At 46.3% G+C, this 24936-nt stretch overlaps 1 protein-coding gene across 2 annotated transcripts in view; it reads right to left on the bottom strand.

Annotated features, from left to right (window-relative positions):
• The window catches only part of CDK4 (cyclin dependent kinase 4), a 100297-nt gene that overhangs the window by 34841 nt on the left and 40520 nt on the right, over positions 1-24936 (bottom strand). For both annotated transcript variants that reach the window (XM_075337109.1, XM_075337108.1), the window contains exon 3: positions 7311-7446. In XM_075337109.1, the coding sequence (XP_075193224.1) occupies positions 7311-7446 (136 nt within the window). The remainder of the gene's footprint in view (positions 1-7310; positions 7447-24936) is intronic.

Consider the following 24936-nt stretch of genomic DNA (forward strand, 5'->3'; position numbering starts at 1 on the left):
ACCTATATAAAGCTGGGTATGTGTGTATGTCCGCTAAAGGAATCCAAACGTCACATTTAAAAATCACAAAATTTTACACTGACACCTCATGTGATTCAGGGAACGTCATAGACTGTTTTGAGAGGAAAATTCAACCCCGAGCCTTACAGTTACTCTCCAAAAAACCTGCCTCCATTTAAGTCAAAGGAGCTGGGAGCCACAATGCAGCCAGAGATTCAGAAGAATATTGGCGTGTCACAATGCAGCCAGGGACAGACAGGCAGGGAAAGAGACACAGACAGACAGGCAGGGAAAGAGACACAGACAGACAGGCAGGGAAAGAGACACAGACAGACAGGCAGGGAAAGAGACACAGACAGACAGGCAGGGAAAGAGACACAGACAGACAGGCAGGGAAAGAGACACAGACAGACAGGCAGGGAAAGAGACACAGACAGACAGGCAGGAAAGAGACACAGAGACAGGCAGGGAAAGAGACACAGAGACAGGCAGGGAAAGAGACACAGAGACAGGCAGGGAAAGAGACACAGAGACAGGCAGGGAAAGAGACACAGACAGACAGGCAGGGAAAGAGACACAGACAGACAGGCAGGGAAAGAGACACAGACAGACAGGCAGGGAAAGAGACACAGACAGACAGGCAGGGAAAGAGACACAGACAGACAGGCAGGGAAAGAGACAGACAGACAGTTACTCCGGGCAACGTCAGGTACTACAGCTAGTATCTATATAAAGCATAGTCACCATAAGCACCGCTCCACCTACACAGGCAGGCACTGCACAACTCAGACTTGCCACATACACCTACGGGGCACCGACTGAAGAAATGAAAGGAGCGGCGGCAGAGTGGAGGCTTTTTGGTATACTGCCACACACTAGGAGGTGGACCGTCATTTTCAGACGGACATCCATGAAGTAGGACTTGCTGCAAATTTTCATCAAAACCATCACTAGCCCCGGACCCCAGCGATACAAGTACAAACCACTGAGGCAAATGATGTGGCCTCATCACAGCTTCTATAACAGTTTTTGTGGTGCATTCTAGTAGCATTGCTTATTTTCCCCACAGTACACTTCCCAGAAAGCAAATTACTATAGCTAAGGTCAGACACCGAAACAGCAGAAATCACTGGGGGCCAATGACCCAGTTGTGGCCAAGAAAGTCTAAGAATTGCAATAAAGCTTTAGCTCGTGCCCAGTGTAAGGCTGTGTGCACACTGTGCATTTTTAATCACTTTATATGTTTTTCAGTACAGCATGCAAATCCTTATGCCAGCAAATTCAATGAGAATTCTGACATTCTGTGCACGTTGCTTTTTTTCACTTGCAGGTTTGCAGCAGAAAATAATCATGGACATTTACAGCATTGTCCATTCTTTCAGCATTTTTGCAGCTTTTTTCCCACCCCAGATGCATGTAAAGTGCATCAAAAAAGTACCGCAAATGTAGATTTAGTGCAGAAATTTCTGCACCACACACAATCACATAGCCTTAAGAGTAAAAATGTATTAGCAATAGTGATGGGCAGATCCGGACTGTAAAAGTCCAGATTTGCGCGGCTTCAAAAAGGTGCCCGGATGCTGTGCCCAGAATTCCAGTTGTTTGATCCAGATCCAGCACTCGAGAAATTAAAAAGAAAAAAAGAAAATAATAATGAAGCAAGCGCTTCATACTTATAGAGGCTCCATCGCAGATGTAAACTGCTCCTGTGGCCTCCACTCATCATTACTCATCCGTATGCACTGCTTTCCCCGCCCACTGGCTGCCCTGGCGTCTGTGATTGGTTACAGTCAGACGTGCCCCCAGGAGCTGTCTGAAGGTCCCTATAGTGGTATGAAAATAAATAAATTATTGTAGGATCCCCCCATATTATGATACCCAGCACAGATAAAGCATATGGCTAAAAGGGTGCAGCCCCCGGCCCTGCGCTTATCTAGGCTGTGTATCAAAATAAGAGGAAATGCATGCAGCTTTTTTTTTTCCTAAACTAAATAATTAAAAAAAACCTGGAGTGCGGTTACCCCCCAACCCCCTCAAAATTTTGATACCAAGCCATGACAGTTGTGGGCTGGTGTTCTCAGACTGGGGAGGCCTATGGTTATTAGGCCCCCCCAGCCTAAAAATAGCAACCTGTAGCTGGCCAAGATTGTCGAATCCATTAGATGCGACAATCTTGACGCTTTACCCGGCTCTTCCAGATTTTACCCTGATTGCCACCGCCCGCATCAGGGCAGAGGCGTTAATAACAGCGCACAACTGTCATCAAGCCCAAAATTAATGATGGGAATCATCACTAATCCTATAAGTAAAAAGAAATACACAAACAACGAGAAAAATCCTTTAGGCTAGGTTCACACACTACGGGGTTTTTTTTTACGCTGCGTTTGTGCGTTTTTTGCGGTAAAAACGCACAAAAACGCACCTGCGTAAAAAAAAACGGTGCGTTTTTTTACTGCGTTTTGCTCACTGCATCCTTATGCGGTTTTTTTATCAGTGAACAATGCCATTAAAGATTGTTGAAAGAAAAAAAATAAGTCTGATGTCATTTCCTTCTTCAATATATGTTATTCATTCTCCACTAGTGTATGCAGGAGAGCAGACAGCTACAGAACTACAAGGCTCAGCATCCTCCATCCAGGACTGTATGCAGGAGGGAGAGGCAGAGGAGCAGAACTAGAAGGCTCAGCATACTCCATCCAATAGTGTATGCAGGAGAGCAGACAGCAGCTGCAGAACTACAAGGCTCAGCATACTCCATCCAATAGTGTATGCAGGAGAGCAGACAGCAGCTGCAGAACTACAAGGCTCAGTATACTCCATCCAATAGTGTATGCAGGAGAGCAGACAGCAGCTGCCGAACTACAAGGCTCAGCATACTTCATCCAGGACTGTATGCAGGATTTCTTTGCCCCCCAAAAAAATGGCGTGGGCTTCGCCATATTTTTGTATGCTAGCCAGGTACAGCAGGCAGCTATGGGCTGCCCCCAACCCCCAGCTGCCTATTTGTACCTGGCTGGGAACCAAAAATACAGGGAAGCCCTTTTTATTTTTTTTTAATTATTTCATGAATTTCCTGAAATAATTAAAAAAAAAAAAAAAAAAAAATGATGTGGGCTTCGCCCAATTTTTTTTAGTCCAGCCAGGTACAACTAGGCAGCTGGGGATTGGATCCGCAATGCAGGGTGCCCAAGCTTTCTGGGCACCACCGTTGCGAATTGCAGTACGCAGCCACCCCAGAAAATGGCGCTTTCATAGAAGCGCCATCTTCTGGCGCTGTATCCAACTCTTCCAGCTGCCCTGATGCCGGGTGGCTTGCTGGGTAATAATGGGGTTATCGCTAGCTGTGTATTATCAGCTAGCCCTAAACCCGAAATTCATGGCGTCACGCCATTAGACATGGCCACCATGAATTTCTAGTAAAGATTTAAAAAAAAAAAAAAAAAAAAAAAACACCACAACACACAGAAAAAGATTTCTATTAGAAATAAAACACAACACAACACAATTAGTGACTCCATCTTTATTAAAATAAAGAACCCCCCTCCGCAGTAATCCTCGGTCAAGGGTCCCGCTCCGTCCAATCCGGATCCAATATCATCTGATCGGTTTGCTGGAAGGCAAAGCGATCAGATGATGTGTCAGGTTCAAGGGCCTGAATCACATGACAGCAGCTGATTGTATAAACTGCTTTTATACAATTAGCTGATGCACTCGTTGAAAAAGAAAAAAAAAAAAAAATACTCACTTCTGTGCAGCGTCGGACTGGCTACCGGAGGAAACTCCAGTAATGCCAGGCCTGGATTCAGCTAAATGCATTGCACTCCGGAGCGCTCACGTGAGCTCCAGCGTGCAGCTGAGACTGACAGCGAGCGCCGAGTGACTGATTCCCTGGCACTTGTGGTCAGTTCATGACAGCTGCAGACAGGCCGGGGTGATCTCCGATGCGGTCACCTGAACTCCGGAGATCGCCTGTGTGCAGCTGTCATGAACTGACTGCAAGTGCCGGGGAATCAGTCACTCGGCGCTCGCTCGCTGTACAGTCTAGGCTGATGCATTAGTGCAAAAAAAAACAAAACAAAACAAAAACAACAACTACACGCATCCGTGCTGGCTCCCGTCAGACCGCAGCAGGAGCTGCCGGTAATCCGTGATGAAGTCTCCTGACGCATCAGCTGATAGCCGCCCGGGCGGTAAAATCCAGCGTCGGAGCGAGACTTCCGATCAGCTGATGCGTCAGGTGACCGCATCACGTGATCAGCGCCAGGTCCTGCAGGTATCGTACGTGCCTGGGAGCCGGCACACAGCCGGAGCGGGGGCGGCGGTACCGGTAAGAGGAGCTGGGAGCGGACATGGCACCGGGAGTCTGCAGACAGGTGAGTATGACATTTCTCTACTGTTCACTTTTGATTTAGCAGCCGCTTCCACCACCTGCACGGGAGCGGACATGGCACCGGGCGGGAAATGGAAGCCGCGGTGGCGGTACCGGGAGGATTCACGCTTCTGTTTACACAAACAGAAGGAATCCTCTTCCTGTACATGTCACTTTACTACCCACCCATTGCGTTTATAGCTGCGTTTTTAGTCATAGAAACGCACTAAAACGCAGCTATATTTGCATTTTTCATTGCGTTCTTGAACATCTCATTGAACTCAATGGGTGGAAAACGCAGTGAAAAACGCAAAAATAATTGACATGCTGCGTTTTTGTGGGCACCACAAAAACGCAGCTAAAAAAAACGCTGTGTGCAGACAGCAAAAATGAAAACTCAGACTTTGCTGCGGAAGCAAAGTCATGCAGTTTTCTGAGCAAAAACGCCGCGAAAAACGCACTGTGTGAACTTACCCTTATTTGGAATAAAATACAAAAAAGCACCCTCTTTCACCACTGTATTAACCACTGCAGGTCAGACGTAAACCACACAAGGTCCCATGACTGTCTTGGCTCTGGCTCTGCTACATCCGAGCCTGGAGAGACTGAAAACATGTCAGATCTCTCCAGGATCCGAGAAACACTGACAAGGAGGACACAGCTGGCAGCAGTTCACAGTTCACCGGAAATCATGAGACGTGCAGGACTCCTCTGTGAGGAGTCCACTATAACCATGCAAGGGAATCTTCGCCCCCACCACTCCCCGCTTCTATTATAAACCACTCCATGCCCACGTGGATTTAGAAAAAGAATGTTTAATCAGTCTGGAAAACATAGGGCTGCATTTTGAACACGCCCCCCCATCACATGACAAATTACACCATACCTGGAATGAGCCTGTACATCCTAGGCTCACGCATGTACAGGCTCCTTAAATTACACTGCTTTTCCCGCCTACCAGCCGTCCTGGCGCCTGTGATTGGTTGCAGTCAGCTGACACGCTGACACTAAGAGTGGGGCCACGTCTAAGTGCAACCAATCACAGTTGCTGGTGGGCGGGGAAAGCAGTGCATATGCATGAGCAATAATTAGCGGACCAGGAAGTGAATGCGAGGCCTGGTAGCAGCGTACAGCCATGCCGGAGCCTTGGTAAGTACAGGGCGCTTGCTACCATTCCCCTAATCCATCTACCACCATTCTTAATCTCCGGATTCGGATCCCCTTAGACTTATATGGGGGCCGGATTCTGGACTGCAACCGGATTAAAAAAATAAATAAAAAAATAAAAAATAAAACCACCACCACTTTAGTAATCTTGCTATTGTCCATTCAGAAAGTTTCCAGCAGGCTCATTATCATTAGAGGCAGGATTACAAAGACAGGTAACACATATAAGACAGCTGATCACAAAAGATTCCCCAATCAGAATAGGCAATGTCACAGTTGCCCCTGCCCCCCTCCTTTCACATCAACCTCTGCACGGTCTCAGATGTTTCAATGCAAAAGATCGGGTTGGCGTTTGTTCACTAATGTGGCTAATGCAAGTGTGCACCTCATTAAGGAATATGACGTAGAAGTCTAGAACAGCCCAAGTGGCCAGTGTGAAATTTACAAGATTACATGTTTCAATTTTTAATACAGATTGTGACAAAGGAGGCGTGTGGTGGGGTGGTGGGCGGGCGACATTTAACCAAAACCCAATTTTAACAAAATATCATTTTTTAAAAGATTATGTTTGTTTCTTTGATAGAATGAACCTGCATATAAATAAAGTCAGCATAGCCTTCTATTATACAGCGGAACAGATTCTCTTTGTGGGCCACATGCACACATTGAATATTTGGGAAGGTTTTTTTTTACCTCCGTATTTGTGGCCAAAATCAGGAGAGTGTGCAAAATACAGAAGTGGTGCCTGTGTTTTTATTATACTTTTCCTCTAATAATTCCGCTCCTGGTTTTGGCTTAAAAATATTGGAGGTACAAAAAAAAAAAACTCACCAAATACTCAATATATGCACATGGCTTTAAAAGGGAACCTGTCACCATATTTGTCCCCTATAAGCTGCGGCAACCACCAGTAAGCCTTAACATAAAACATTCTAAAATGCTGTATATCAGAGCCCAGGCCGCTCTGTAAAATGTAAAAAAACAAAAAAAACAAAAAAAACAAAAAAAAAAACAGATATACTCACCTACAGGGCTATTAGGTCCCATGGGTGTCGCTGGTCAAGGTCTGGCGCCTCCTAGCTTCCTTATAATCTTGCTGTCCTCTTTCCTGCTCCATGTGGATGAGGTGTCCTAAGACATCCACACAGAGGCCTCCGTTGCTCTCCTGCGCACTTTTCCCTGACCGGCTGAGGGCAGATCAAAGTATTGTAGTGCGCCTGTGTGAGCGGTCTCTGACCTTTCCCCACGCATTACTGTACTTTGCTCTAAACTCAGCAGGGCAGAGAAAAGTGCGCGTGTGCGAGCTCAACGGAGGCCTTTGTGTGGATGACGTAGGACGTGTCATCAGCTATACAGGAGGACAGTGATAGAAGGAAGAGAGGAGGCATCTGACCGGGGCGCCCCGCAGGTGAGTATAATAAAAGATTTTTTTTTATGCTCTATGGAGTGGCCTGGGCGCATATACTGTATTCTAGAATGCTGTATATCAGGGCTTACTGGTGGTGGCCACAGCTTATAGGGGCACAAAGCTGGGGTTAAGTGGAAGATGACCCAATATGATCCACCTCAACTAGAGCAGACTTTGCCGCATACACAGGATCTCATCATGAGGGATGTGACATTTTCATCTGCAGCAGATGGAGATTTATTTGGGTCATTGTGAAATTTTTCAGAGCAAATACACCTAAAAAGATTTATCCTCTGAAAACAAAGTGACCCCCATTTACAGCTTCTATGATGTTGGTGAGAACTGAGGCGATACAAGTAGCAGTACCTTAATGGTTTCGAGAGGTAAGCCAGGAGGAGGAACTTTATTCAAATAAGTCTTCAGGTCTTGATCCACATGCTCAAAAACTAAGGTCACTTTTGTTTCTCTGTCAGTCCGGGCAGAGGCGCAAACATCCATTAATCTAGACAAAAAAAAAAAATTAAAAAAAATCTGAAAATATTGAATGGCAGTCATATTCTTGCTTCAAAATGTAATGATTAAAAAAAAAAAAATAAAATATAAACTTTTCTAAAGAAAAACAAAACCAGAGTATCATTTAAAAGTACCGTGGACATAAAAAGTCTACACACCCCTGTTAAAATGTCAGATTTTGTTAAAATGTCAAGTTTTTGTAATTTTTTTTTTTTTTTTTTTTTTTTTTAACATCAATAAGTACCATTTCAGAACTTTCTCCACCCTTAAGGTCACCTATAATCTGTACAAATAGTTCAGAAAGACATATTTTGAGGGGAAATAAAATAAAAAGTAAAATAATGTGATTGCATAAGTGCGGACACCCTCTTATAATTAGGGATGTGATTGTTTTCAGAATTAGACCTCATAAAGTGTTTTTCCATCAGTAGTGGAACTCAGAAAAATCATAAAATAGAAAGACCGACAACTGTTCTGTGTTTTGGCTACAAATACCAATGAAATGCTGATCAAAAATATGGATGTGTGACTGACACCTTAGGCAATACTCACATCACGCTTTCCTTTACATTCACTGTCTCGGGGCTTTACGTTAAAATCCCCGCAAACCGGGTCATTGATTCCCATTTAAGGTCATGGTAAATCGTAGGTAGTTCACAGGTATAATATTCTCATTAACCCCAAAAAAGTTTAGCTGTTCTAGAAATACTTTATTAGTTGCATTTTACAGCAAAAGCCATAGTCCATAAAAAGCTTACAACACAGCAAAGGGATCTCATTATTGAAAGTGGACAGTCAGAAGGGTACAAACATTTTTTCCTAGGCATTATATGTATACCACACAACACCGACATGAAGAAGTGGCTTAAATTTGACACAACAGTGACATTGTCTATTTACAGGTAAAGAAAATTGGTCTGGCAAGCTGTCATTAGGCCTACAGGAATATTCAAGGGAACCTGTCACGTCCCCTCTACCCTCCAATCCAGCAGCATTCATACCTATGTGCCCAAATTCCCTCCCTAACCAGCTCTGTATAATACAGTCATATGAAAAAGTTTGGGCACCCCTATTAATGTTAACCTTTTTTCTTTATAGCAATTTGGGTTTTTGCAACAGCTATTTCAGTTTCATATATCTAATAACTGATGGACTGAGTAATATTTCTGGATTGGAATGAGGTTTATTGTACTAACAGAAAATGTGCAATCCGCATTTAAACAAAATTTGACCGGTGCAAAAGTATGGGCACCCTTAATTTCTTGATTTGAACACTCCTAACTACTTTTTACTGACTTACTAAAGCACTAAATTGGTTTTTGTAACCTCATTGAGCTTTGAACTTCATAGGCAGGTGTATCCAAGCATGAAAAAAGGTATTTAAGGTGGACACTTGCAAGTTGTTCCCCTATTTGAATCTCCTATGAAGAGTGGCATCATGGGCTCCTCAAAACAACTCTCAAATGATCTGAAAACAAAGATTATTCAACATAGTTGTTCAGGGGAAAGATACAAAAAGTTGTCTCAGAGATTTAAACTGTCAGTTTCCACTGTGAGGAACATAGTAAGGAAATGGAAGAACACCGGTGCAGTTCTTGTTAAGCCCAGAAGTGTCAGGCCAAGATAAATATCAGAAAGGCAGAGAAGAAGAATGGTGAGAACAGTCAAGGACAATCCACAGACCACCTCCAAAGACCTGCAGCATCATCTTGCTGCAGATGGTGTCAATCTGCATTTGTCAACAATACAGCGCACGTTGCACAAGGAGAAGCTGTATGGGAGAGTGATGCAAAAGAAGCAGTTTCTGCAAGCACGCCACAAACAGTCGCCTGAGGTATGCAAAAGCACATTTGGACAAGCCAGTTACATTTTGGAAGAAGGTCCTGTGGACTGATGAAACAAAGATTGAGTTGTTTGGTCATACAAAAAGGAGTTATGCATGGAGGCAAAAAAACACGGCATTCCAAGAAAAGCACTTGCTGCCCACAGTATAATTTGATGGAGGTTCCATCATGCTTTGGGGCTGTGTGGCCAATGCCGGCACCGAGAATCTTGTTAAAGTTGAGGGTCGCATGGATTCAACTCAGTATCAGCAGATTCTTGACAATAATGTGCAAGAATCAGTGACGAAGTTGAAATTACACAGGGGATGGATATTTCAGCAAGACAATGATCCAAAACACCGCTCCAAATCTACTCAGGTATTCATGCAGAGGAACAATTACAATGTTCTGGAATGGCCATCCCAGTCCCCAGACCTGAATATCATTGAACATCTGTGGGATGATTTGAAGCGGCTGTCCATGCTCGGCGACCATCAAACTTAACTGAACTGGAATTGTTTTGTAAACAGGAATGGTCAAATATACCTTCATCCAGGAACTCATTAAAAGCTACAGGAAGCGACTAGAGGCTGTTATTTTTGCAAAAGGAGGATCTACAAAATATTAATGTCACTTTTATGTTGAGGTGCCCATACTTTTGCACCGGTCAAATTTTGTTTAAATGCGGATTGCACATTTTCTGTTAGTACAATAAACCTCATTTCAATCCAGAAATATTACTCAGTCCATCAGTTATAAGATATATGAAACTGAAATAGCTGTTGCAAAAAACAAAATTGTTATAAAGAAAAACGGTTAACATTAAGAGGGGTGCCCAAACTTTTTCATATGACTGTACTATTGACTAATATGAATGTTTAAGAAAAAAAAAACCTACTTCTAAACTACTCTGTTCCTATACTAATTAGGGCCTTGACTAGGCAAAGGCTCGTGGAAATTACGTTATCACGCCCACAGGGCACGATAACACGGAAAGAGGGCCGACTAGTCTGGGGAAACAATGCTCCACCGACTACTCAATACCCTAATTAGAATAGGAACCAAACAGTTTGAGGCATTGTTTTAAACATTCATAATAGATGAATAGCATTACACAGGGCACTACACAAGTATGAATGCTGCTGGGTTGGAGGGCATAAGGGACCTGACAGGTTCCCTTTAAAAAGGGGCACTAAGATAGGGTCCGATCAAAGAAGGTCACCTTGCCATGGTTGATGGTCATAGAACAATTAGCCAATTTTTGCGCAAAGAACCTTTATTTTTCTAAGTATATTCTATATAGCATTAATGCAGTTTAAAATGTCATATATTCTATGTTTGCATAAGTCTTGGCGCTTACATAGTGCTGCTGTACCCTTTTGTTTGTGTTCCATTTAAAGCTGTTGCAGGAATTTCTAACAAGTACAGGTTGTCCACTGCACGTGACAACGATCTCACATATTCTTAATGTTTGGCCTGTGACAAGGTAGAAAAACAAGCCTTTTCTTACAAAGGAAAACATCCAAGCCTGGTGATATTGTGCCAAAACATACATCAAGTTTGTCCAAACCATGTGGGAAAATGTTTTATGCGTGATGAGGCCAAGGTTGAAGTTTTGCGCATAATTTCAAAATGTATGTTTAGTACAAAGCCAACAGTTCACATCACCAAAACAGCACTATACCCACAGTGATGCATGGTGGAGGCAGTATTATGCTTTGAGGCTGTTAAGGCAGCTAGAATTGTATCTTTTGTCAAGGTGAAGGGAATTCTGAACAGTTCCAAAATCAGTCAATTTCACATCAAAACTATGAAGCCTCTGCTAAAAAGATTAATTTCACCTTTCAGCAGGACCACAACCTCGGCGTCTGCTTTGAGAGCAGGAAACCAGCAGAGTGGCCAAGTTAGTGAGCTCACTGCGGGTGCTGGGGTTGGTTCATACACACCTATCGGACAGAACAGTGTTGAATGAAATGCAAGAGAGCAGTAAGGCTATGTGCGCACTAAACGTTTTTCGCTGCGTTTTTGGGCTCAAAACTGCATGACACTGCTTCCCCAGCAAAGCCTATGACTTTTCATTTTTGCTGTCTGCACACAACTTTTTTTTAGCTGCGTTTGAGCAAAAAAAAAAAAAAAAAAAAAAAAATGGACGTTAATTCTTTCCTGCATTTTTTCTGCGTTTTTAACCCGTGCAATGGACTGGAAAAACGCAGCAAAACGCAGCCAAAAATGCACCGAAACGCGGTTAAAACGCATGCTTTTTCCCGTACGTTTTAGCCGCAGGTGCGTTTTTTTGTGGCCAAAAATGCACAGAAACGCAGCGTAAAAAAACCGCTGTGTGTGCACATAGCCTAAATAAAGCTCATTTTAAGTGGTACAGTATGTGGTCTTAAGGGGTGCAAGGAACAGATGATTAGGACCCTAATCAGGAAGGACAAAAAGGAGCTGGAAGCAGTTTCCAATGGACAACTTTTAAGCATATTTCTCCCCATGATGTGGAATTTCACATAGCACTGATGATTGCTTAGCTCTTCTAATACAATTACTTCTCTAGCAGTGACCTGTGGACAACTACATACCCTCAATGTGAGGACCAGGTAAGGGTGCTTTCACATCCGCGTTTTGTTGCCTGTAGGAAAAAAAAAAAAAACGCAAACCGCATATGACCGGATCCTGTGGATTGAATGCAACCGCAATTGTTATTGTACCGGATCCTTCTGCAGCAGGACACAGAATTTATCGGCTGGCACTGGAGTCAGCTGACTCCTGATCTCACAGCCCGCACACACTGTGATGGATGCAGGTTAGCAGCAGTCACTGCCTGCTGCCGATCACGTGTGACCGGGTGTGGGCTGCGTGGTCAGGAGTTCAGCTGAGTTCAGATCAACTGACTCCAGTGTCAGACGATTACTTGTTCTGTGTCCAGCTGCATCCATCGCAGCGTGTGCGGGCTGTGAGGTCAGCAGAGTTCGGCCGGCACTGGAGTCAGCTGATCTGAACTCCGCTGAACTCCTGACCTCATACCAGCAGAACAAGTAATCAGATCAGCTGACTCCAGTGTCAGCCAATTACTTGTTCTGTGTCCCACTGCATCCATCGCAGCGTGTGCGGGCCTGAGTTCAACTGAGTTCAGATCAGCTGACTGCATTTCCGGCCGAACTCAGCTGACCTCACAGCCCGCACACGCTGCGATGGATGCACAGGGACACAGAACAAAATCGGCCGACCCTGGAGTCAGCTGATCTGATTACTCGCTGTGCTGGCTGTGTGGTCAGGAGTAGGGATGAGTGAGCAGTAAAATGCTCGGGTGCTCTATGGGCAAAGCCCATGTCGATTTTTTTTTTTTAAATTAAAAAAAAAAAATGCATGGGTTCCGGCTGCATTTTCTATCGTTAAGGGTAACCCAAGACGCTACTGGCTGCTAACCCTCACTGGTTGGTGTTACCTTCACTAGCAATGGAAGATTCAGGGAAGTTTTATGCCCAAAAAAAAAAAAAAAGGACGTGGGCTTCACTTTATTTTTGTATGCTAGCCAGGTACAGCAGGCAGGCAAGGGCTGCCCCCAACCCCCAGCTGCCTATTTGTACCCGGTTGAGAACCAAAAATACAGGGAAGCCCTTTTTTATTTCATTTCCCCCAATTTTTGTGTCCAGCCAGGTACAACTAGGCAGCTGGGGATTGGAATACGCAGCACAAGGTGGCCAAAGCTTTCTGCCCCCCCACGTGAATTGCAGTCCGCAGCCACCCCAGAAAATGGCATTTTTAGAAGCGCCATCTTCTGGCGCCGTGTACAACTCCTCCAGCGGCCCTGGTTCCGGGTAATAAGGGGTTAATACCGGCTTTGTTTTACCAGCTAGTATAAAGCCCGAGATTAAATAAATACACAGACACCCTTAAGGCCATGTCTCACTAAGCGACATCGCTAGCGGCATTGCTGCTGAGTCACGGTTTTTGTGACGCAACAGTGATCTTGCTAGCGATGTCGCTGTGTGTGACATCCAGCAATGACATGGCCCCTGCTGTGAGGTCGCCGGTCGTTGCTGAATGTCCTGGACCATTTTTTGGTCGTTGCTCTCCCGCTGTGAAGCACACATCGCTGTGTTTGACAGCGAGAGAGCAACGATCTGAACGTGCAGGGAGCAGTGAGCCGGCTTCTGCGGACGCTGGTAACTTGGTTACCCGATATTTACCTTATTTACCAGCGTCCACAGCTTCTAGAAGCCGGCTCCCTGCTCACGTAGCCAAGGTACACATCGGGTAACTATAAGAAAAGCGCTTTGCTTAGTAACCAAATGTGTACCATGGTTACGAAGCACAGCGTTGTTACATGGGTCGCTGGTGGCTGATCTCTGATCGCTGTGGAGATCTGCCTGACTGACAGCTCACCAGCGACCATGTAGCGATGCTCCAGCGATCCCTGCCAGGTCAGATCGCTGGTGGGATCGCTGGAGCGTCGCTAAAGGCCCAGTCACACTAAGCAACATCGCTAGCAACATCGCTGCTAACGAACAACTTTTGTGACGTTGCTAGCAATGTTGCTGTGTGTGACATCCAGCAACAACCTGGCCCCTGCTGTGAGGTCGTTGGTTGTTGCTGAATGTCCTGGGCCATTTTTTAGTTGTTGCTGTCCCGCTGTGAAGCACAGATCGCTGTGTGTGACAGCGAGACAGCAACAACTAAATGTGCAGGCAGCAGGAGCCGGCTTCTGCGGAGGCTGGTAACCAATGTAAACATCGGGTAACCAAGAAGCCCTGTCCTTGGTTACCCGATATTTACCTTTGTTACCAGCCTCCGCCGCTTTCACTGTCAGTGACGGCTCCTGCTCTGTGCACATGTAGCTGCAGGACACATCGGGTTAATTAACCCGATGTGTGCTGTAACTAGGAGAGCAAGGAGCCAGCGCTAAGCATTGTGCGCTGCTCCCTGCTCTGTGCACATGTAGCTGCAGCACACATCGGGTAATTAACCCGATGTGTGCTGTACTAGGAGAGCAAGGAGCCAGCGCTAAGCATTGTGCGCTGCTCCGTGCACATTTAGCTGCAGCACACATCGGGTAATTAACCCGATGTGTGCTGTACTAGGAGAGCAGGGAGCCAGTGCTCAGTGTGCGCTGCTCCCTGCTCTCTGCACGTGTAGCTGCGTGAGCTGGTAACCAAGGTAAATATCGGGTTGGTTACCCGATATTTACCTTAGTTACCAAGCGCAGCATCTTCCACGCGGCGCTGGGGGCTGGTCACTGGTGAGCTCACCAGCAACTCGTGTAGCGACGCTCCAGCGATCCCTGCCAGGTCAGGTTGCTGGTGGGATCGCTGGAGCGTTGCAGTGTGACATCTCACCAGCAACCTCCAAGCAACTTACCAGCGATCCCTATCGTTGTTGGGATCGCTGGTAAGTTGCTTAGTGTGACTGGACCTTAAGTGTGACGGTACCTTTAGGGATGAAGAGAGATAGACAGACAGAGATAGAGGAGATTTCTGTACTGACTATGCCAGGCTGCTTTATGGGCATGCTAGTACATAAAACAGGATCCTGTCCATCAGGATCCGGCGACTTCCGGCTCATTGAACTACATTGCAGGTACCGCCGCAATGCATCAGATCCAGTGTGTGCTGCACGCAACCGCATGTGACCGCATATTGCTGCGATTCCATTGCAAATGCATTGAACTGACAAAGCATTTGTAAAGGATCCGGTTTTACAGCAAAAAAAAAAAAAAAATTCATGCCGCATTTGGAAAAACGCTGATATGAAATCACCCCAAGCAGCAAACATCTGAGCTTCAAAAACCTGGGGAGAGGAATCTGGGAGAACCAACAGCAAAAATTATAAAGGAGATGAATGTAGATACGCTGCGGTTCATTAAAGCTGGTGTCACACATAACGACGACGACAACGACGTCGCTGCTACGTCACCATTTTCTGTGACGTTGCAGCGACGTCCCGTCGCTGTCGCTGTGTGTGACATCCAGCAACGACCTGGCCCCTGCTGTGAGGTCGCCGGTCGTTGCTGAATGTCCAGCTTCATTTTTTGGTCGTCACTCTCCCGCTGTGACACACACATCGCTGTGTGTGACAGCGAGAGAGCGACGAAATGAAGCGATCAGGAGCCGGCACTGGCAGCTGCGGTAAGCTGTAACCAGCGTAAACATCGGGTAACCAAGGGAAGACCTTTCCCTGGTTACCCGATGTTTACGCTGGTTACCAGCCTCCGCTCTTGCTGCCAGCGCCGGCTCCTGCTCTGTGACATGTGGCTGCAGTATGCATCGGGTAATTAACCCGATGTATACTGTAGCAAGGAGAGCAAGAAGCCAGCGCTAAGCAGTGCGCGCGGCTCCCTGCTCTCTGCACTGTGACATGTAGCTGCAGCACACATCGGGTTAATTAACCCGATGTGTGCTGCAGGAGAGCAAGGAGCCAGCGCTAAGCGCGGCTCCCTGCTCTCTGAACATGTAGCACAGCGACCTTATGATCGCTGCTTCTGCTGTGTTTGACAGCTAAGCAGCGATCATAACAGCGACTTACAAGGTCGCTGTTACGTCACCGAAAATGGTGACGTAACAGCGACGTCGTTGTCGCTGTCGTTTAGTGTGACACCAGCTTAATAAGCGGAGTTGTATGGATTATTTGCTCACCATTGTTTTCTTTTTGGACAAGTTTTGTCTTTACAAAAGATAAGGAAAAGCCACAGACTGTGCAACAGAGATAACGCCACAATGACTGGAATAAAGAATCTGCTTACAAGTCACAAGTAGATAGGATGAATAGATCACTGGGCAATATGGGGAGATAAGGTATGCACACCAGTGACTATGTAAGGGGAATACATGAAATAGCAGAAACTGCTGTGTGAATACTGACTTGAAAAATCCAATAGCTACATGTAAGAGTGAAAATATGAAAAATGGAATCTGCATTACTGCCATGAACATATGAATCAAGAGAAATTTAGCTACTGAATTGATCAATGCAATAGAGCCCCAACACTACGCCAAAGTATTTCTCTACGTTGGGGTCCCTAGCTTGTGTGTGTCCTCTCATGCAGTTAAAAAAACTTACCGTGTATGGGAAGCTGAGACCCAGGCTATTTATGCGTATGATATGGTTTGGCAATAGGTGTGGTTGGGGGAGGGTTCACAAACGAAAAACTACTAACAATAATAATAATAATAATAATAATTTTTCACATTTTCACTCTTACATGTAGCTATTGGATTTTTCAAGTCAGTATTCACACAGCAGTTTCTGCTATTCCATGTATTCCCCTTACATAGTCACTGGTGTGCATACCTTATCTCCCCATAGTGATGTTTTTTTAGTTTTTTTGCACCCAGTTCGGACTTAGAATGGTGTTCCAAACGTTATTCGTTATTGTTAGTAGTTTTTCGTTTGTGAACCCTCCCCACCACACCTATTGCCAATCCATATAATACGCATAAATAGCCTGGGTCTCAGCTTCCCATATACGGTAAGTTTTTTAACTGCATGAGAGGACACACACAAGCTAGGGACCCCAACGTAGAGAAATACTTTGGCGTAGTGTTGGGGCTCTATTGCATTGATCAATTCAGTAGCTAAATTTCTCTTGATTCATATGTTCATGGCAGTAATGCAGATTCCATTTTTCACATTTTCACCCTTACATATAGCTATTGGATTTTTCAAGTCAGTATTCACACAGCAGTTTCTGCTATTCCATGTATTCCCCTTACATAGTCACTGGTGTGCATACCTTATCTCCCCATAGTGATGTTTTTTTAGGTTTTTTGCACCCAGTTCGGACTTAGAATGGTGTTCCAAACGTTATTCGTTATTGTTAGATCACTGGGCAGACACTAGACAATGCACAAGGTAAGGCTAGGTTCACACACTGCGTTTTTTTGACGCTGCGTTTGTGCGTTTTTTGCGGCAAAAACGCACAAAAACGCACCCGCATCAAAAAAACGCGTCAAAAAACGCACGCGTTTTGCCGCGATTTGGTGCGTTTTTGCTCCCTGCGTCTTTATGCGTTTTTTATCAGTGAACAAAAAAAAAAAAAAAAAAAAAGGTCTGATGTCATTTCCTTTAATGTGTTCTTCATTCTCCACTAGTGTATGTAGAAGAGCAGACAGCTGCAGAACTACAAGGCTCAGCATACTCCATCAAATAGTGTATGCAGGAGAGCAGACAGCAGCTGCAGAACTACAAGGCTCAGCATGCTCCATCCAGGACTGTATGCTTGAGGGAGAGTCAGGGGGAGCAGACCTACAAGGCTCAGCAGCAAGAGCAGACAGCAGCTGTCTAACTACAAGGCTCAGCATCCTCCATCCAATAGTGTATGCAGGAGAGCAGACAGCAGCTGTCTAACTACAAGGCTCAGCATCCTCCTTCCAGGACTGTATGCAGGATTTCTTTGCCCCCCCCCCCAAACAAAAAAAAAAAAAAAAATTACATGGGCTTCGCCATATTTTTGTATGCTAGCCGGGTACAGCAGGCAGGTACGGGCTGCTCCCAACCCCCAACTGCCTATTTGTACCCGGCTGGGAACCAAAAATATAGGGAAGCCCTTTTTTTTTTTTTTTTTTTTAATTAGTTCATGAATTTCATGAAATAATTTAAAAAAAAAAAAAAATGACGTGAGCTTCGCCCAATTTTTGAGTCCAGCCAGGTACAACTAGGCAGCTGGGGATTGGAATCCACAGTGCAGGGTGCCCATGCTTTCTGGGCACCCCCGCTGTGAATTGCAGTCCCGCAGCCACCCCAGAAAATGGCGCTTTCATAGAAGCGCCATCTTCTGGCGCTGTATCCAACTCTTCAAGCTGCCCTGATGTCGGGTGGCTCGCTGGGTAATAATGGGGTTAGGGCTAGCTGTATAGCTGGCCCTAAGCCCGAAATTCATGGTGTCATGCCAATATTAGACATGGCCACCATGAATTTCTAGTAAAAGATAAAAAAAAAAAAACACAACACAGAAAAATATTTTTATTAGAAATAAAACACAACACAATTAGTGACTCCATCTTAATTGAAATAAAGAACCCCCCTCCGAAGTAATCCTGGGTCAAGGGTCCCACGCCGTCCAATCCGGATCCAATATCATCTGATCGGTTTGCTGGAAGGCAAAGCGATCAGATGATGTATCAGGATCAAGTGCCTGAATCACATCACACAGCAGCTGATTGTATAACAGCCGATTATACAATCAGCAGATGCATCGGTGCAAAAAAAAAAATATACTCACTTATGTGCTGATTACCGGCAGCTCCTGGAGCGATGGGGCGGGAGTCTGATCCTGTCCGATCGCTGCAGCAGCTGCCGGTAATCAGGGATGAAGTCTCCTGACGCATCCGCTGATAACCGGCTGGGCGCCGGCGTCAGCCCGAGACTTACGATCAGCTGATGCGTCAGGTGACTGCATCAGGTGATCCATCGCCAGGTCCTGCATCCTGCAGGCATACGTACCCGGGGAGACTGCACACACCCGGAGCGGCGGGACCGGGAGGAGATGGGAGTGGGCATGGCACCGGGAGTCTGCAGACAGGTGAGTATAACTTTTTTTTTTTTTTCTACTGTTCACTTTTGTTTTCTCAGCCGCTTCCACCTCCTGCCCAGACATGGCGCCGCACGGCAGCATACATGCACAGGACCGGAGGTGGAAGCGGCGGTGACGGTACCGGGAGGATTCACGCTTCTGTGTTTACTGACAGAAGGAATCCTCTTCCACCAAAACGCAGCTATTTGCGTTTCTCATTGCGTCTTTCAACATCCCATTGCACTCAATGGATGGACTCAAAGCGCAGTGAAAAACGCGGGAATAATTGACATGCTGAAAAAAAACGCTGTGTGCAGACAGCAAAAATGAAAACTCAGACTTTGCTGGGGAAGCAAAGTCATGCAGTTTTCTGAGCAAAAACGCACCCGAAAACTGCGCAAAAACGCCGCGAAAAACGCACTGTGTGATCTTACCCTAAAGAGGCTGCTCACATCAAAAAAAGACATTCACCAGTTTAAATGGAACCTGTCACCAGATTTGGCGACTATAAGCTGCGGCCACTACCGGTGAGCTCTTATATAAGACTATATCTTATATGAGTATAAGGCTAGGTTCACACACTGCGTTTTTTTGACGCTGCGTTTTTGTGCGTTTTTTACAGCAAAAAACGCACAAAAACGCACCCGTGGCAAATAAACGCGGCAAAAAACAGACAGCAGCTGCAGAACTACAAGGCTCAGCATGCTCCATCCAGGACTGTATGCTGGAGAGTCAGGGGGAGCAGACCTACAAGGCTCAGCATCCTCCATCCAATAGTGTATGCAGGAGAGCAGACCGCAGCTGTCGATCTACAAGGCTCAGCATCCTCCTTCCAGGACTGTATGCAGGATTTCTTTGCCCCCCCAAACAAAAAAAAATGACATGGGCTTCGCCATATTTTTGTATGCTAGCTGGGTACAGCAGGCAGGTACAGGTTTACTACCCACCTCCTGCGTTTATAGCTGCGTTTTTGGTCTTAGAAACGCACTAAAAACGCACCTATTTGCGTTTGTCATTGCGTCTTTCAACATCCCATTGCACTCAATGGATGAAAAACGCGGGAATAATTCACATGCTGCGTTTTTGTGGCACCACAAAAACGCAGCTGAAAAAAAACGCTGTGTGCAGACAGCAGAAATGAAAACTCATAGACTTTGCTGGGGAAGCAAAGTCATGCAGTTTTCTGATCAAAAACGCACCCGAAAACTGCGCAAAAACGCTGTGTGGACTTACCCTAAGAGCCAGGCTGCTGTGTGTAACAAACACTTAGGGGTACTTCTCACACAGCGAGATCGCTGCTGAGTCACGGTTTTTGTGACGCAGCAGTGACCTCATTAGCGATCTCGCTGTGTGTGACACTGAGCAGCGATCTGGCCCCTGCTGTGAGATCGCTGCTCATTACACACAGTGCTGGGTCATTTTTTAGTTGTTGCTCTCCCGCTGTGCAGCACACATCGCTGTGTTTGACAGCGAGAGAGCAACAATCTGAATGTGCAGGGAGCCGGCTTCTGCCAGCCTGCGGTAAGCTGTAACCAAGGTAAATATCGGGTAACCAAGCGAAGCCCTTTGCTTGGTTACCCGATATTTACCTTGGTTACTAGCGTCCGCCGCTCTCAGGCTGCCAGTGCTGGCTCCCTGCACACATAGCCGGAGTACACATTGGGTAAATAAGCAAAGCGGTTTGCTTATTAACCCGATGTGTACTGTGGCTAGGAGTGCAGGGAGCCAGCGCTAAGCTGGTAACCAAGGTAAATATCGGGTAACCAAGCACTTGGTTACCCGATATTTACCTTAGTTACCAAGCGCAGCATCACTTCCACGCGTCGCTGCTGGCTGGGGGCTGGTCACTGATGAGATCTGCCTGATTGACAGCCCACCAGTGACCATGTAGCGATGCATCAGCGATCCTGACCAGGTCAGATCGCTGGTGGGATCGCTGGAGCGTCGCTAAAGTGTGACAGTACCCTTATATTCACCTAGTGGGCAGTCTGGTCCGATGCCTCCTCCATCTTCTGTGATCTCCGTCATTCTACCCAGCATTGTGTGCAAGACATGTCCTATGTCCTCCACACAGGCCAAACATTGAGGTCCTGCGCAGACGCATACTGATCTGCCTTGCTGAGAGCAGATCAAAGTACTGTAATGAGCAAGCGCGGGGAAAGGTTACAGATTGCCCGCACATGCGAACTACAATAATGTGATTTGCACTCAGCAAGACAAATCAAAGTGCCCCTGCACAGGACCGCAATGCCGGCCTGTGTGGATGATGTACAAAGAGTCATGCACATGGGCCTGCAAAGAGGGAGGATGGCCATCGCAGCAGAGAGGAGGCACCAGACTGGACAGCAGCGACACCCATCGGACCGGACTGTCCCCTAGGCGAGTACAATAAAGGTCTTTTTTACGTTCTACGGCCTGGGCACTAAGGCTATGTGCGCACTTTGCTTTTTTACCTGCTTTTCCACTGCTTTTTCAACTGCAGCGTTTTCATGCCAAAATGCTTGCGTTATGCTTTTCAAGCAAAGTCAATGGGACATTGGGCTTTCTTGTGCGCACTTTGCTGTTCAAAACGCTGCGTTTAAGTTGCATAAATTTGGGCAAAAACTCAGCGTTTAAAGAAGCAGCATGTCAATTGTTTTTGCCATTTTGGCTGCGTTTCCCATCCATTCAATTTGATACAAAACTGCAGCGTTTCTAAAAGCACCGGAAAAGCACTGAAAACCGCAAGGTGCGCATAGGCTACTTTCTTTGCGTTTTACATGCATTTTTAAAGCCAAAAGCATTGTCCTTTCTGCCAGAGGATGCTTTTTGAACTGCAACTACCTCGACGCAAAGTGCGCACAGCCTTATACAGTATTCTAGAATGCTGTATATAAGAGCTCACTGGTGGTGGCCGCAGCTTATATAGGCGCCAAATCTGGTTCCCTTTAAGGAATAAAATGGGTTGTCCACTTAAATAGGTCGGTGGGGATTCAACTGGTGGAACAAGTAAGGGTACCTTCACACTTAGCGATGCAGCAGCGATCCGACCAGCGATCTGACCTGGTCAGGATCGCTGCTGCATCGCTACATGGTCGCTGGTGAGCTGTCAAACAGGCAGATCTCACCAGCGACCACTGAACAGCCCCCAGCCAGCAGCGACGTGCAAGCGACGCTGCGCTTGTACGGAGCCGCCGACTGGAAGCTGCGGAGACTGGTAACTAAGGTAAACATCGGGTATGGTTACCCGATGTTTACATTAGTTACCAGCGCTGTGTGCAGAGAGCAGGGAGCCGCGCACACTGAGCGCTGGCTCCTTGCTCTCCTAGCTGCTGTACACATCGGGTTAATTAACCCGATGTGTAATGCAGCTACATGTGCAGAGAGCAAGGAGCCGCGCACACTGCTTAGCGCTGGCTCCTTGCTCTCCTAGCTGCTATACACATCGGGTTAATTAACCCGATGTGTACAGCAGCTACATGTGCAGAGAGCCGGAGCCGGCAGCACAGGCAGCGTGAGAGCTGCGGAGGCTGGTAACTAAGGTAAATATCGGGTAACCACCTTGGTTACCCGATGTTTATCTTGGTTACAAGCTTACCTCAGCTGTCAGACCCCGGCTCCTGCTCCCTGCTCGCTTCATTTGTCGCTCTCTCGCTGTCACACACAGCGATGTGTGTGTCACAGCGGGAGAGCGGCTTTGAAGAAAACGAACCAGGGCTGTGTGTAACGAGTGTCATTCACTGAGCTAAGAGTATCGCATGCGAGAACCGGATCACAGGTGAGGAGAAGGAGAGATTTCTCCATCGCCTGTCTGTGTATATCGGATGTCATCAAAAGGGACGTCCGATGTTTCACACACCCATAGACTTGTGTGGGGACGCGCAATGTCAGTCATTAAATGTAGCGATTTATTCCTAAGCTCAATTAGAGAGGAGGAAAACCTCGCAGATCTGACCTGTATCATTGACTAATCTTGGTCCGAGTACAATGCGAATTTATACACTGGTGTGAGCGAGCTCCAACAGATAACCGTGCTCCATCCTGGTCCTCCGGCCAATCTATGCGTTATCACTTATTGGGGGGGATGATGTGGGGGCATGATGGGGGGGCAACTCCAGAGGCCCCGCCGCCTGCAACTCCCGAGGCCCCGCCGCCTGCAACTCCCGAGGCCCCGCCGCCTGCAACTCCCGAGGCCCCGCCGCCTGCAACTCCCGAGGCCCCGCCGCCTGCAACTCCCGAGGCCCCGCCGCCTGCAACTCCCGAGGCCCCGCCGCCTGCAAAACAGTCATCGCGTCTGGGCAGTTGCTACATACAGATTCTGTTCATTACCTGTTGTAAAGTCACACAATAGAAAGGACACCTATAGACGGGCACTTTGGTGACATTTTTCAGGGGACGAACATTACCTTATTCAAAAATTAAATGCTTTGTAGATTATCTATTTATCAAATGAGATCAGTCTGTCTAAAAAGAAGTACATAGCCCATTTAATAGGATGTCGTGCAATGATGCTTCTCCTCTGAGCAATTCCCCATTGATTGGCACTTTATCCAGAATCCACAACAACCAGTGACATAAGATCAGTGGCCGCACTTACACACCGTGAATTACTGCCAGAATGAATCTGTAACTGGAACCATTTTACCACGTAGCCCTGAAATAAAAGCATTATAAGCAGTGCAGCTGCCCTTAACAAGCCTTTACGTGAGGGAGACACAAAGGGAACCTGTCAGGCTTTGGTGCCAAAACCTAATGCTACGCACTCCATTTTCTTTTCAATTTAGAAAGTCAGAGTGAATGATTGCTTCACTCATGGGTACGGAGCTTATCATTTCTACAAAACTTCAAAAAGACCAAATGTTCAGACTGTACCGAGGCCATTCATTAGCATAAGTGCCTGGAATTACAGGGGAGAACCGCCAAACAAATGGATGAAAGAAACGCGCATGAAAGAGGTAAAAGGGCTCTGCAGACGTGTAATTTTAGGTGAAAAAAGAATGTGTTTGCCTGGAAAGAGGGTTAAGGAAATGAACTGGGAGTAAGGCAAGGGATTTAACAAAATAAAAAAATAAACCTTATTGCAAACGGTGCTTAGGGCATTCTGTAAATAGAGAGTGGTGCCAACATGCCAGCTCACACTCCTCTCTCCATGTACCTAGCGCAAAACCAGTCCAGTCCGTGGCTGTCCTGGTCACCTCCAGGTTAGGCTGCTTTCACACATCCGTTTTTTGCAGTGCGGCACAATACGGCGCTCTGCAGAAAAATCGCAACTTTTTTTTGCCGCCGGTTGCGGTTTTTCCCGACTTGCATTAGCGCCGTATTGTGCCGCATGGCCTTGCGTTGCGTCCGGTTTTTGTCGGATGCGGCATATTTAGCCCATGCGGCGGCCGGATGGAACGTTGCCTGGCACGTTTTTTCGTGCAGCGAAAAAAAAAAAAACGCATCGCGCCAGATCCGGCGCGATTCACAATACAAGCCCATGGACGCCGGATGTGGCGTCCTGCGGCAAATACCGCATCCGGCCGCGGTTTTTTGTACTGCGCATGCTTAGTATCAAGCCGCATCCGTCAAAAACCGCACGGGCCGCATGGAAAAACTTATGCAACGGATCCGTTTTCGCCACATCCGTTGCATATGTTTTTGAGCCGGATTGTGCCGCTCAGCACAAACCGGATGTGTGAAAGCAGCTTAAGGACAGAAATCACTTTTTGAAGCTAGCCCTTACAGACATGTGAGCAGTCCACAAAGTCATCATCCAACCTCATAGATGTAATAAATATGCATTAGTCTGGTAAAGCCTCTAACCTGTCATATGAGGCTCACCTAAGCCTCCCTAATGTCAGGCCAACCTAATGTGTATGGAGAACCCGAACAATGGATTATCGAGGGAGAGGTCAATAGGCTTCTCTATACAACTGAAAAACACAGCAGAAAAAAGTTACAAATGTAACCAAACAAAATGAAAAGAAGGGAATTTTGTTTACTTACCGTAAATTCCTTTTCTTCTAGCTCTAATTGGGAGACCCAGACAATTGGGTGTATAGGCTATGCCTCCGGAGGCCGCACAAAGTATTACACTCAAAAGTGTTAAGCCCCTCCCCTTCTGCCTATACACCCCCCGTGCTCCCACGGGCTCCTCAGTTTTGGTGCAAAAGCAAGAAGGAGGAAA

Source organism: Anomaloglossus baeobatrachus, chromosome 2, assembly GCF_048569485.1.
Source record: "Anomaloglossus baeobatrachus isolate aAnoBae1 chromosome 2, aAnoBae1.hap1, whole genome shotgun sequence".
Lineage (NCBI taxonomy): Eukaryota > Metazoa > Chordata > Amphibia > Anura > Aromobatidae > Anomaloglossus > Anomaloglossus baeobatrachus.